This window comes from Nicotiana tomentosiformis, chromosome 2 (genome assembly GCF_000390325.3).
Source record: "Nicotiana tomentosiformis chromosome 2, ASM39032v3, whole genome shotgun sequence".
Taxonomy (NCBI): Eukaryota; Viridiplantae; Streptophyta; class Magnoliopsida; order Solanales; family Solanaceae; genus Nicotiana; species Nicotiana tomentosiformis.
In genome coordinates this window covers 98,090,596-98,103,223 of record NC_090813.1, presented here as the reverse complement: position 1 = coordinate 98,103,223, position 12,628 = coordinate 98,090,596, and the positions used below count along the sequence as shown (strand labels likewise).

The 12,628-nt window shown below is 35.7% G+C and overlaps 2 protein-coding genes across 2 annotated transcripts; one reads left to right on the top strand and one right to left on the bottom strand.

Annotated features, from left to right (window-relative positions):
- Nucleotides 1-7,478: 7,478 nt before the first annotated feature.
- On the top strand, nt 7,479-9,132 carry LOC104087951 (uncharacterized). The gene is made up of 2 exons (XM_070193804.1): nt 7,479-7,665; nt 8,154-9,132. Exons 1-2 carry the CDS (start codon nt 7,541-7,543, stop codon nt 9,130-9,132), a joined length of 1,104 nt encoding a protein of 367 aa, XP_070049905.1. The 5' UTR covers nt 7,479-7,540.
- A 1,776-nt stretch (nt 9,133-10,908) lies between these two features.
- Nucleotides 10,909-12,313, bottom strand: LOC104087939 (early nodulin-like protein 21). Its single transcript, XM_009592535.4, has 2 exons — nt 11,987-12,313; nt 10,909-11,380 (listed from the first exon to the last, which is right to left on the bottom strand). The coding sequence occupies exons 1-2, from the start codon at nt 12,174-12,176 to the stop codon at nt 11,073-11,075; spliced, it is 498 nt and encodes a 165-aa protein (XP_009590830.1). The 5' UTR covers nt 12,177-12,313; the 3' UTR covers nt 10,909-11,072.
- Between the last annotated feature and the right edge of the window lie 315 nt (nt 12,314-12,628).

Here is a 12,628-nt window from a genome sequence, read left to right as displayed (position 1 = left end):
ACCCATGACTCCCCCATCTTATATTTTAATATAGTTAAAAAAAAGTCATATACCCACAGATGGTCCACCCTGTTACATTCTCTTTTACCTTTTTGAAAATTGCATTTCTTTTTTCTTTTGGTTTGCCCAAAAAAGATAAATTTTAGAAATCAAAATTAAAATTTTAAAAAAAAAAGAAAAAAAAAAGGGAGAGCACGTGTTTATGGATGCGCGTGGAAATTTTTATCCTAGTATCATTACGAAGTGTCAATTTTAACCCGTAAAGTATAGGGAAACTTACGGGTCATTTGCATCTATACCCAGTTTTTTGGTCAACTTTTAATTTATACCCGCTTTATAAAAAATATTATAAATATACCCACTTTTTGGGTAATTTCAGACATACGGGCCTGAAGTAGCAAAAATTTATGTCTAAAGCTTGAACTTCAGAATGTTTTGCCTGAAGTGTAACAAAACTTCAGATATTTTTACCTGAAGTTTGGCCTGACTTGCAAAGGCAATCACGCAAATTTCAGTTCATAGTGCAATGGCAAACTTCAGCTCAATAAAGCTACAACATATTTTGGCTGAAATTTTTGTTTTGTAATTGCTGAACTTCAGGATTCTAGGAGCTGAAGTTTGTTTTGTAATTGCTGAATTTCAGCATTCTAGGGCTGAAGTTTATTTTGTATTTGATGAACTTCAGCATTCTATGAGCTGAAATTTTTGTTTATATTTGCTGAACTTTAGCATTCTTAGAGCTGAAGTTCTAAGTCTGCACACGGAAACGAGGAAGATAATCTTTCAAAAAAAGAATTCAACAAAAGAACATATTGTACATAAACAAAATAGTACTAAACAACAATGAATTTAATATATCATGATTAGCAACGATTGATGATGTTCATTTCAAAGATTAAAGAATGAAAAATATTTTCGACATGAAAACAAGTTACTACAGATAAATTAGAACTAAAAACCAATGTGCATGTACAGCTAAAATATCTAAGAGGTTAAATTATTGTGAATAAGACCAAACTGAACATAATGGGACAAGCAGATATATATGAATCATCAGGCTAGAACGCATAACAATATCCCAAGTTTTAGCATTCAGAAAACGAAGGAGGAGGAGAAAGAGGCCTGAAGTTATTTAAAAAGTGGGTACAAGTTAAAACTTTTTTAAAAAGTGAGTATAGGTTAAATGGGGGCGACCAAATAGGGCGCCCCGTGCAATTTTTACAAATTTTACGTATATATTTTTTGGGATTGTTACACAAATAGCCGGCGTGATTTAATGTTTACCTTTTCTAGTCGGTATATAGAGATTTGTATAGGGTAAAATATGTTCATATTAAATGCTCGCATAATAAAGCGACACGTGGAGCCGAAGATAGATGGAAAACGAGACAAATGGCAATCAAGTTTGAGGGCAGCAATCTTGTTTGTTCCCGAAGGAAATGTTGCTCATGAAGACAAAATAAATGTCTGCCACCCGGTAATATTTAATGAAAAATATTCTATAGCATTAAGTACGTAGCCCATTACAGAGAATATGACATTTATAGCTTGCCGTTACACATTCTTCAACGGCCCCCATAATTATCATTTAAGAGGGCTTGATCCTAGGACCTTGTTCCCTAAAAGCAACTATGAATAATGAGTTCAACAACCATTGTAGGAAGAGGAATTTTCTGATAAGCTTTTGTTATATACTGTTCAAAGCTCAATAATATTTTATCTTCTTGTTTATTAATATCGTTACTACTGCCTCCGGAAGATTTGCTCTCGGAACCAGAATTTCTGCTGTCTTATCTCGATTTCAACGCTAAGTCTTATATTCTTGTTTGATTTATTTACCATTTTGGGATCATATCGATTCACTTGTCTATAAACCACGTATAAATTCCATTGTACCATTTTATGGGTAAACAGTTTGGCGCTCACCGTGGGGCTTAGACAATTATGTAATTGAATTGATCCTTGCATAAATTACTAACATGTTTGATTCTCTGTTCTTAGCAAAAATCATAAAAAAATGGCAGATAATAATGTCAACATCGCACACAACATTGAGGCCCAAGGAAAACAGCCTCAGCATGAAAACTCGATCAGTGATACTCGCATCCTCGCAACAAGAGGGATGGGGCCACACCGGTCCATGGCGGGAAATATCCACGACATGTTCGAGAAGCAACTCCTGATGACGCTGAAGACGAGCACGTCGCTGAAAAAGTAAGGATCTTGAGGGAGAAACAAAAAGCTATTATGGGTCACCTCTCACGACAGGATCAGATCATGACGGAGTTGAGGCAAGCATTGTTAGGCTCTTCCAACAACGCAAATAGACGGAGTCCAGTTCCTCCCAGTGCTCCCACAAACTAAACAACAAAGAGGGCCGATAATAACACCCCGAGGGGCGAAGTCAGCTTTGACAGGGATGGGGGAAACGGTAGCGGACCCGATAACAACAATGAGAATGATCTCTTTAAAACCGAACTCATGCGGTTTATGGGGGGAAATAAATGCCCAAATGGATCAAATTCTAGGTGCACTACCAGTATTGAAAGGATTAAACTCAAATAAATACACTCAGTTGCCGTTCAAACTAAGCGCGACACCAGAATTGATCCCGAAGTAGTTTAAGATGCCAGACGTGTCGAAGTATGATGGGACTTCGGATCCTCAGGAACACATCACTACCTATACAACAGCGGTGAAGGGGAACGACTTAGCTCCGCATGAGATTGAGTCAGTCTTACTGAAGAAATTCGGGAAGACCCTCACGAAAGGGGCTCTGACATGGTATTCGCTTTTACCCGAGCATTCAATACATTTCTTTGAGATGCTCGTAGATTCTTTTATCAAGGCCCATGCCGGAGCCAGGAAGGTACAGGCCCGAAAGGCCGACATATTCAGGATTGCATAAGGAGAGTGCGAATTACTACGGGAGTTCGTGACCAGATTTCAGAAAGAAAGGATGTTGTTACCGGTTGTAACAGACGAATGGGCAGCTGCAATAGTTTACTAAAGGGCTGAATCCGAGAAGCTCCGACGCTTCCCAAAAATTGAAAGAAAGTCTGCTCGAGTTCCAGGCAATGACACGGGTGGATTTTCACAACCGGTACGAGCCGAAGATAAGAATTGGGGATGACCAGCTCGGTTCCTTGGCATCAACCAAGGGTCGGGACCGGAAGAAGAATAAGGAGAAATCGAGGGATGATTTAGACACAGATCGACAGTCTTCTAAATGATGATTCTTACCCTATGAAAGGGCCGAAGGGCACGACGGAGGTTTCTGGTCGGCGGATAGATTTGCTACCGATAGGAGAGCTGATCGTTGGCAGAATAGCAGGTCATTGCAGGACAAGGAGATATTAGGTTCCCGAGATTCCTCTTACCCTAAGCTATCTGAATACAACTTCAACATCAACGTAGTGGAACTAGTATCGGCTATAAGGAACATTAAGGAAGCACGCTTCCCGAAGCCAATGAGCTCCGATCCCAGTCAGCGAGATCCTAATTTGTGGTGCGAATACCATGGGACCAACAGCCATCAGACTAGGGACTGCAGGCATCTGCGCGAGGAAGTGGCGACATTGCTAAAAAACGGCCACTTCAGAGAATTCTTAAGTGAGCAGGCCAAAAACAACTACGGCCGTAACCGGGATAACGCGAAATCCTCGAGAGCGTGAGAAGATCCTCCTCGACAGACGATCAACATGATTTTGGGAGGGGGGGACGAGATTAATGGTGTGACATCTTCGGCGGCAAAAAAGACGAAGGTGTCAATAACCCATAGTAAGAGACTCCGGGAATTCGCTGAGGATGATGTTACTTTCACGGAGGAAGATGCAGATGGACTGCTGCTACTGCACAACGATGCCATGGTAATCTCTCTTAATATTTTAGATTTTAAAATTAAACGTGTCTTGGTGGACCTAGGAAGTTCGGCCAATATTATCCAATGGAGAGTGCTGGAGCAAGCCAAGCTGACCGAAAGTATTATTCCGGCCACAAAACTCCTCGCTGAGTTCAATTTGGCAAGCGTGACAACCCGAGGAGAGATTCTATTGCCTACGAATGTCGAAGGATTAATGAAGACGACCCTTTTTGAAGTAATAGACGGTGATATGGGCTACAATATTATCCTAGGGAGACCATAGTTGCACGAGATGAAGGCTTTGCCGTCAACATATGATTAATTACTGAAATTCCCAACTCCCGAGGGAATTAAACAAATAAGAGGTGACCAACCGACGAGAAGGGAGATGAACGCAATCTCTGTTTCCAGTAACAAAGGGAAGGAGCATGCATCATAGCAATTACAGGAACCGACGCCTGCACCCAAGCCGAACGAAGTCAACCAGGGAGAGGAGTCATCAGAATCCTATCAGGTACCAGAAGAAACGGACGCAACAAAGTCCACAACGGAAGAACTTGAGCAAGTTGAGTTGTTCGAAAATTTCTTAGAGAGGAAGTTCCACTTGGGGACATGATTAAACCCCGAGCTCATGTCAGGATTTATCAAATTTCTTAAATTTAATGTTGATTGTTTTACGTGCTCGCATGCAGATATGACAGGTATCCGCCCATAAGTGGCCATGCACAAACTAAGCCTGGATTCTAACATCCCTCCGGTGAGGCAGAAAAAATGCCCTATTGCCGAGGTCAGAAATAAGTTCGTCAAAATAGAGGTAACACATTTACTTGATATCGGTTAAATCTTAGAGATAAAGTATCATGACTGGCTAGCTAACGTAGTAGTAGTTCCAAAGAAGAAGAATAAATTTTGCATGTGCGTAGACTATAAAAATTTAAATAAGACGTGCCCAAAAGACTCGTTCCCATTGCCGAATATCGATCAAATGATTGATGTGACGGACGAGCACGAATTAATGAGTTTTCTCGATGCTTACTCCGGGTACAACCAAATCAAGATGAACCCGGAGGATCAGAAAGAAATCTCATTCATAACGAACTTCGGTATATATTGCTACAATGTGATGCCTTTCGGGCTGAAGAACGCCGGAGCCACTTATCAGCGGCTCGTAAACAAAAATTTTGAGAAATAAATAGGGAAAACCATGGAAGTTTACATAGATGATATGATGGTTAAGTCTTTGAACGCATGTGATCATCTTAAACACCTGCAAGAAACCTTTGATATCCTAAGAAAGCACACTATGAAGCTTAACCCCTAAAAGTGTGCATTCGTAGTCAGCTCCGGTAAGTTCCTAGAATTCCTAGTGTCGCAAAGGGGGATCGAAGTCAACCCCGATAAAATTAAATCCATCGAAGACATCCCTGACCAGCTATTAAGCGTGAAAGAGGTTCAAAGATTGACAGGAAGACTAGCGGTTTTAAGCAGATTTATTTTCCGGTCTTCGAAAAAATGTCATCACTTCTTTTCACTCCTAAAAAAGAAGAACAAATTCGGATGGACTCCGAAATGCCAGCAAACTCTGAAAGATTTGAAAAGGCATTTGTCAAGCCCTTCATTATTGTCGAAATCGGAGGAAGGCGAACATTTGCTGATTTACTTGGCGATCTCGAAGGTAGCGGTAATTGTCGTTTTATTTCGTGAAGACGAAGGTATGCAATCTCCTATCTATTATGTTAGTAAAATTTTATCGGGAGCAAAAACCCGCTACCCACATCTGGAAAAATTGGCCTTAGCTCTCGTAGTCGTCGTTCGAAAGCTTAGGTCTTATTTCCAATGTCATCCGATAGCCGTGATGACAACCTTTCCCCCGCGGAATATCCTTCATAAACCTGAACTTTCAACTAGGCTGGCCAACTGGGAAGTCGAAATGAGTGAATTTGACATAGAGTATAAACCTAGGACTGCGATTAAGTCATAAATTTTGGCCGACTTTGTGGCCGATTTCAATCCAAGACTGTTACCTTTGGCGCAATTATACATATATATATATATATATATATATATATATATATATATATATATATATATATATATATATATATATATATGTGTGTGTGTGTGTGTGTGTGTGTAATATACATATACCAGCTATTTTTAATTTAAGAGATTAGGTGAGCAACTATTTGGATTAATTCTTCAAATATTTATATTTTCTAGGTAATACACATATATTATATACAATATATTAATTTGCTGGCAAAATTTTTGAGTGGATTTAACATGTCCGATCAAACTAGGTATATCCATTTACAAGTCATTTTGAGCATAAATTTAGTTAGTCATTCTAAAAGTTTGGAATAATATGAGTTGCATATGCCCAAATTAGAGCCCATTTGGATTGACTTTTTTTAAGTGGCTTTTAAGCATAAGTCAATAAGTTAGGAATTCTAATTTTTGTCTTTTGATTTGTTTTTGTCATTTTAGCTTAAAAATAAGTGTTTAAAAGTATTTTTTTTTTAATTTATTCAAACACTACAAAGACTTAAAAGTTATTTTAGTTTAAAAGCACTTAAAATAAGTCAATCCAAACGGACTCTTAATATAGTCCAACCCGCCCATACATTTGTCTCCTATAGTGTCATTGTGTCCCAAAATATTGTTATTTCAATATTTTCTATTACTTTCTTATGAATGCTATAGCGTTTGGAGAATTTTTAGGAAAAGCTGTTGGATGAATAATCCGAATGTTTGTGCAAAACAAAAACTTATTCGGATAGTTCTCTGTTTTTTCCCTTTTCAATCTTGTGAGTTTCCTCTCCTTTTTATTTATGGTTTCTTTTTTATAAAGCAAAGGCACTTTCTAACTTAGTATTTTCTAATCTCAAAGAAAAAAACGGAAAAATTAATTGACCAAATTTTTTTGAGACTTTTCAAAGTGTTTAAGAAAATTTCCACATATAGAAAAGTTGCACGCATGACATTCTCATCTTATATTCCTATTTGAATATAGTATATCATAAATTCAAAAAGTCATGTCCTCTCTTGGTCCTGTTGGGTGGCAATAAGCTGCGTTTGGAAAAAATTTTGGATAAGTTTTTGGATAAATGTTGTGAAGAAATGATTGTGCAATATTGTGAGTGTCTCCTATTATTTTTTGTATTTTTAATAAAAACAGGCACTTTCAGACATTAAAAATTCCTAAAAATCTCAAAAGAAAAATCCAAATAATTTAACCGACCAAATTTGTTTGAAGACTTTTGAAGTGTTTAAGAAACTTTCCACTATTAATATGGACGTGTACAGCTCAATAAGATTTTGTAATATATTTCAGAAAATGAGAAACAATTTGAACTTATATAATGCATGAACCTTTTCCTGTCAATTGACTTGGAAAAAATTACTAATTGGAGTATACTAATTATTTAGGTTAATATTTCAAAAGGGTGATTGTCAATGTCATATATAGCTAAAATTCAAATACTAAAAAATTTTGGGAAATAAAGAAAATGTGGTTTGAATAAGTGAGGGTGCGCTACACACCTCAGACTTGAGCTATAAATTACGATAGAAACTTGACAACCAAATTTCCATCAGCTCTTCTGTATTCTTCTACGTCTAAAGAGATTTATATCATATTATCAAAAGAATTTGAAGCAAAAAATAAAGAAATTGAAAATGTCTGAAAGGGAAGACAATTCAGGGCTCCTTGATTATCTACTGGAAAAGAATGAAATCTACGATAACTTTCAAGATAACGCTGAAAATTCAAGTACTGGTTTTCTGCGAACCAAAGACTCCAAGTATGTTAATTACTCCTGTTTTCAATATTATGTTCAATTTCCTCAGTCTTGATTAACTCCCTATTCTTTAAACCAGAACCATAACTAGTTAATTTCATGACTCTTTAACGAAATGAACAGAGTGAACAAGAAAGTGATGCAATTCCACTTACAACATATTTGGAATGACCGATTTGGTGTGTTCGCGTCACTACCTTATTTTTCTCTCATTTTGTCATTTTTTATAATTAAATAATCTTATTTTATCATTTACCCTATCTTTTTATATAATTATAATATTACCTCGTACCTTACTTTTTTTATAATATTACAAATTTATTCTTCGTATTGTTAGTGCATGACATCATGAAACGACGTCAAACAATACAATTTATCCAAATATTGTATATATCAAAACAATACATAAAATATTGTAATACAATATGAAAAATTAAAACGTATGTATTGCGTAATTCGGATTGATCTTAATTTCTTATATTTAATGGCAGAGGTGAGTCTGCTGGCGCACATTGCGTCATGGGAACGGCGTGGGTTTATAGAGATGAAAACGGAAAACAGATTTTTGAAAAGCAATTAACTGAAGATGACATTACTAGTGATCACTTACAGATTCCCAAGAGAATGGCGCATTATATACAGAGTCTGGAATTACAACGCGCTGATCCTGGAGAAAAATACTGGGAAATGGATTTGCAATTGGATAATTGGGGCGATCGTGAATGTCAATTCACTGGACAGTGGAAGGACTTTGTCAATGAAAATAAGTCGAAAGCAAAAGATTTGGTAGTAATTGAGATTTTTAATAACAAAAAGCGACTTAAAATTGGATGCACTTCAGACCAGAAAGCTATTAACTTGAACAATCCTATATTTCTCAGGCGTTTGTCTAGAGCTGACGTTAAAGGACTATATGTACAAAAGTTGCGCGAACAATATTCCTATAGTGGTAATACTGGATTAATAGAGATAGAACCAGTTATTGAGATGAAATTATGTTCTGAAATTGTGTACAGATATGGTGGTACTAATGGTGTAATGTTCATACAATTACCAAAGAAAGAAGTAGAAAAAAATCTGGGCCGCGATCTTTCTCTTCCTGCAGTTGGCGGAGAAATTGCACTACCTTTATTTGATCCAGTAGGAAACAATGTGGTGGAGATGAAATTGGTGCATACTGAGAAGGATGAATATCATATTGGAGGAGAATGGGAAATATATGCTGCTAAATATGACTTATTAATGTCTGATACCATTTTTCTTGACAAGGTAACTGTGCATCGCGATCATGATCAAAAGCTGAATAATCCAAGTACTGCAAAACTTTCCTATCACTATGAAATCACGTACCAGAGACGGCGAGGGACTAAAGATCAGAGCAGTTTGGCAGCTGCAGCTGCTACTGTACTTGATGATGCTGGCAATAATAATATAAAGGATAACGGCGTTAACTCTTGTATAATGTTGTAGCTGGTAATGTGACTAATGTCAGTACCTTGATTTTTCCTGCTCACTAACAGAAGAACGTTTTGTGATACTAATACTTAGTAGTATTATGTGCTGTTGTATGTCTTGCTCAATTTTTATTTTTATTTTTATTTTTTCTGAATGTCAACTCGTGTTTATCTGTTTCAGAATTGGTCAAGATCCCAATGTAATAGCCAAAGTTTTCATCTTTTTCTGTTACAAGGGTATTGTAATATAATTCTCCAGAAAGCTTTGAAAAGATAATTAATCGACATGTACGCTATTTCTACCTTTTCTTGGTAGCTTATTGCAATTTTGAGTAAGGAAAACCACCCCCCAAAAAGAAAAGGAAAACGAAAAAAGAGGGGAGGAATGTGTAAACAGGTTTCTAACTAGTAACAACCTTTTGAATTTCAGTTGTAGACAGATAAGTTTAGAGCCTAAGTGCCTGTTAAAAGTGCCTTTTTTGCTCAAAAAAAAGTACTTATTAAAAAATTTGAGATGTTTGGGCCTGATGAAAAAGTGCTTTTGAGCAGAACAATTTTGCTTTTGAGGAGAAGCTATAAATTTTAGCTTTCTTGCAATAAATTTATATTTTTCAATTTATCCCTTATTAATTTATATTTCTCTTTTTTATTTTTGTTGTTTTTTATTCTCTTTTTCATGTTCCTCTTCTATATAAGATTTATAAGAGTAGATTTAAATTTATATTGAATGATGTATTTTGATATATTTAAATCATCATGTCAATAATAATAATACTAGTTACCCGATATTATTGCTTTGAAATAAATATATTTTATATTAATCAAAATCTTAAATTTATATTGTTACTTTATGTTTTATATTTTAGTTGAATTCCATTATAATAAATATTTAAATGCTTATCTCTTTTTAAATAATACTAATTACAAATTGAATCCTTATTGTCCCTTTTTGTAATTTGATACTCAAAAGTATTTTTTTGTAAAGATTGGCCAAACACAATTTGCTTACAAAAAGCACTACCCAAATGAGTTGGCCAAACAAAAATGCTATTTTGCAAAAGTACTTTTTCAAAAAGCACTTTTGGACAAAAATACTTTTCAAAATAATTAGTTTTGGCAGGCCAAACGGGCTCTAAAATGGTAACTGTTTAACCTCTAAAATGGCAGATTGCCGTTCCTTGTTTTCTTTGTAATTATTTAATTTCTTGGCCATCATTGAAAGTTAACAAACAAGCAACGGGAAATTAAAATTGGTTGCTAAAAGAAGTTATGACTAGATTTTTTGCTGTCACCAAAGTGATTTAAGGACTGGAATCTAGTCGTCAATACATGCTATCTTAATTTACGTAGAGCGATCACATTTAGACCTTTACCCATCAAATTTCCCCTCACTAGTTTACTTGTGATGAATATGTAAGACGTTGAATCATACTCTCCTAAAATTTTCTTTTCTAGTGAAGTTAAACACTAAAAACAATGTATATTATAATAGATTAAAAGGCCAAAAAAGGGTGAATGGGAGTAAGTAATGCAGCATACTACAATATCAACAGTATATACTTGAGTTGATTGTTCAAATTTGAATGCCCTGTTCTCTCTCATTTTTCCCTTTCATGCCTTCCTATCGTTAAAACTTGTACAACTTTCGTCCGTCATTTCATTATTGATTTGTTACCTTGGTCTTTAATTCTTGATTCAGTTCTAGCAACTGAAAGATGCTCCCCCGCCATCCTTTTTTTTGAGACCTGTCATTCTTTTTAATTAATAAAAAAAGGAATAATATCATATAAAATGGAACAGATTAGAAATATATATTTAGAGTAAATAAGGAAAAAATATTTCAACAAAGTACTAAGTAATGAACAGACACAAAACCTAAAAGGCGTAAAACAACAATCCAACATAAACTAGTGCTAGAAATCAGCAACAAATTGATAAAACTAAAGATCTAGCTATTTAGTAGAGATGTGAAATGAAAAGAAAGAACACAAGAGGAAGAGCATAAAGTTGTCGAAAGAGTGCCAATGTGGGAGCTAAAGCTGCAGAAAAATCATTGATCACATCCTGTACCAGAACCCTGACGATCATACGCTCTCCTCTCTCACAGTGTCCTGCTGCTCCACTCACGAAATAAAAATAGCCAGAACGATCCAATTTGAACATCGTGTTTCCTGTGTTGGAAAAGAAATGGGGGCGTGTTGAGTTGCATTTCTTGTATTCATTCTCTGTCACCTCCATTACTGAGTCCTTCTTGTACTTGAAACCTGAATTCCAACACTTTTGGTGTAAAAATTTGTACTATCATAGGTTAAGTAAAGTTCAACTACAACTAACTGTCTAATTGGTAACATAGAAAGAAGGCAAACATGCATGTTAAAAGCAATTAAAATATAGTGATTCTCTAAAAACAAAAAAAATTAAGTTTTTATAAGCATGTAAAGAATTTTATAGACGCAGAGAGAAATTTATAACAAAATTTCAAGTTACTATCTCTTCTCGTCTTTTCCGTCTTCTTGAGCCGATGGTCTTCCTGAAACAGTCTCTCTACTCCATCGAGGTCGGGGTAAGGTCTGCGTAAACACTACCCTCCCCAAACCCCACTTGTAAGATTTTACTGGGTCGTTGTTGTTGTTTTATCTTGGACTTGCTATGAATGTTAGTAAACCAAATTAAGGAAAAATAAATATGTACAACGTCGTGATATGAAGAGCGACATATTATTATAGGTTAATTTAACTTGATGCATTATAAAATCTATTCACTGTTAAGCGTACAAAACTTAAACCTAATTAATAGTACTATAGTAACTTAAATCCTCTGTGCTAGTAGGCTGCTATTTACATGAAAGTTGTTAGTTAAACAGCGCTTACGAATGGTGTCGCCGACTTTGAACCTCATATTGGACGCCCAATTGTTGTAAAAATTGGTGTCATTTGCGGGAGGAACTGCCCAACCAGTAGTGTCACCAACTTGGAATTCCAAGGAGGAGACATACACGACTTGAAGAGAAATCATCATTAAAATTGAGACGAGCATGTAACGAGAGCATAGGAAAGCCATGATCAGAAGTTAGGTAATTGATTAAGAGCTCAGAGATGATGAGGAAATTGCATAGAGGGAATTAAAAAGCTTTTTCAGAGTGTGATATGATAATGAGGAATTTCGAAGGAATTAACAAATCTTTGTGTTTAGTATCATAGGTGAGCAGTTATTATATATATATATATATATATATATATATATATATATATATATATATATATATATATATCAGTTAAATAGACGTGCACATACTTAACGTGGGTGGGAGGAAAAAATGGAAACGTGAAGGTGGTGGTGGGCTTAGTGGCTGAAATGCAAATCCCAAATATTTATTCCTAATTAACTGTTGCATTATCCTCTTGCTTAATTCGTGAACCCACAATATCTGTCTTCTGTTATTTTATTTTTTTTCTTTAGTTGCCCTCAAGCTCACTTATAATACTGACTTGAGGTGGAGGACAACAGTTTCA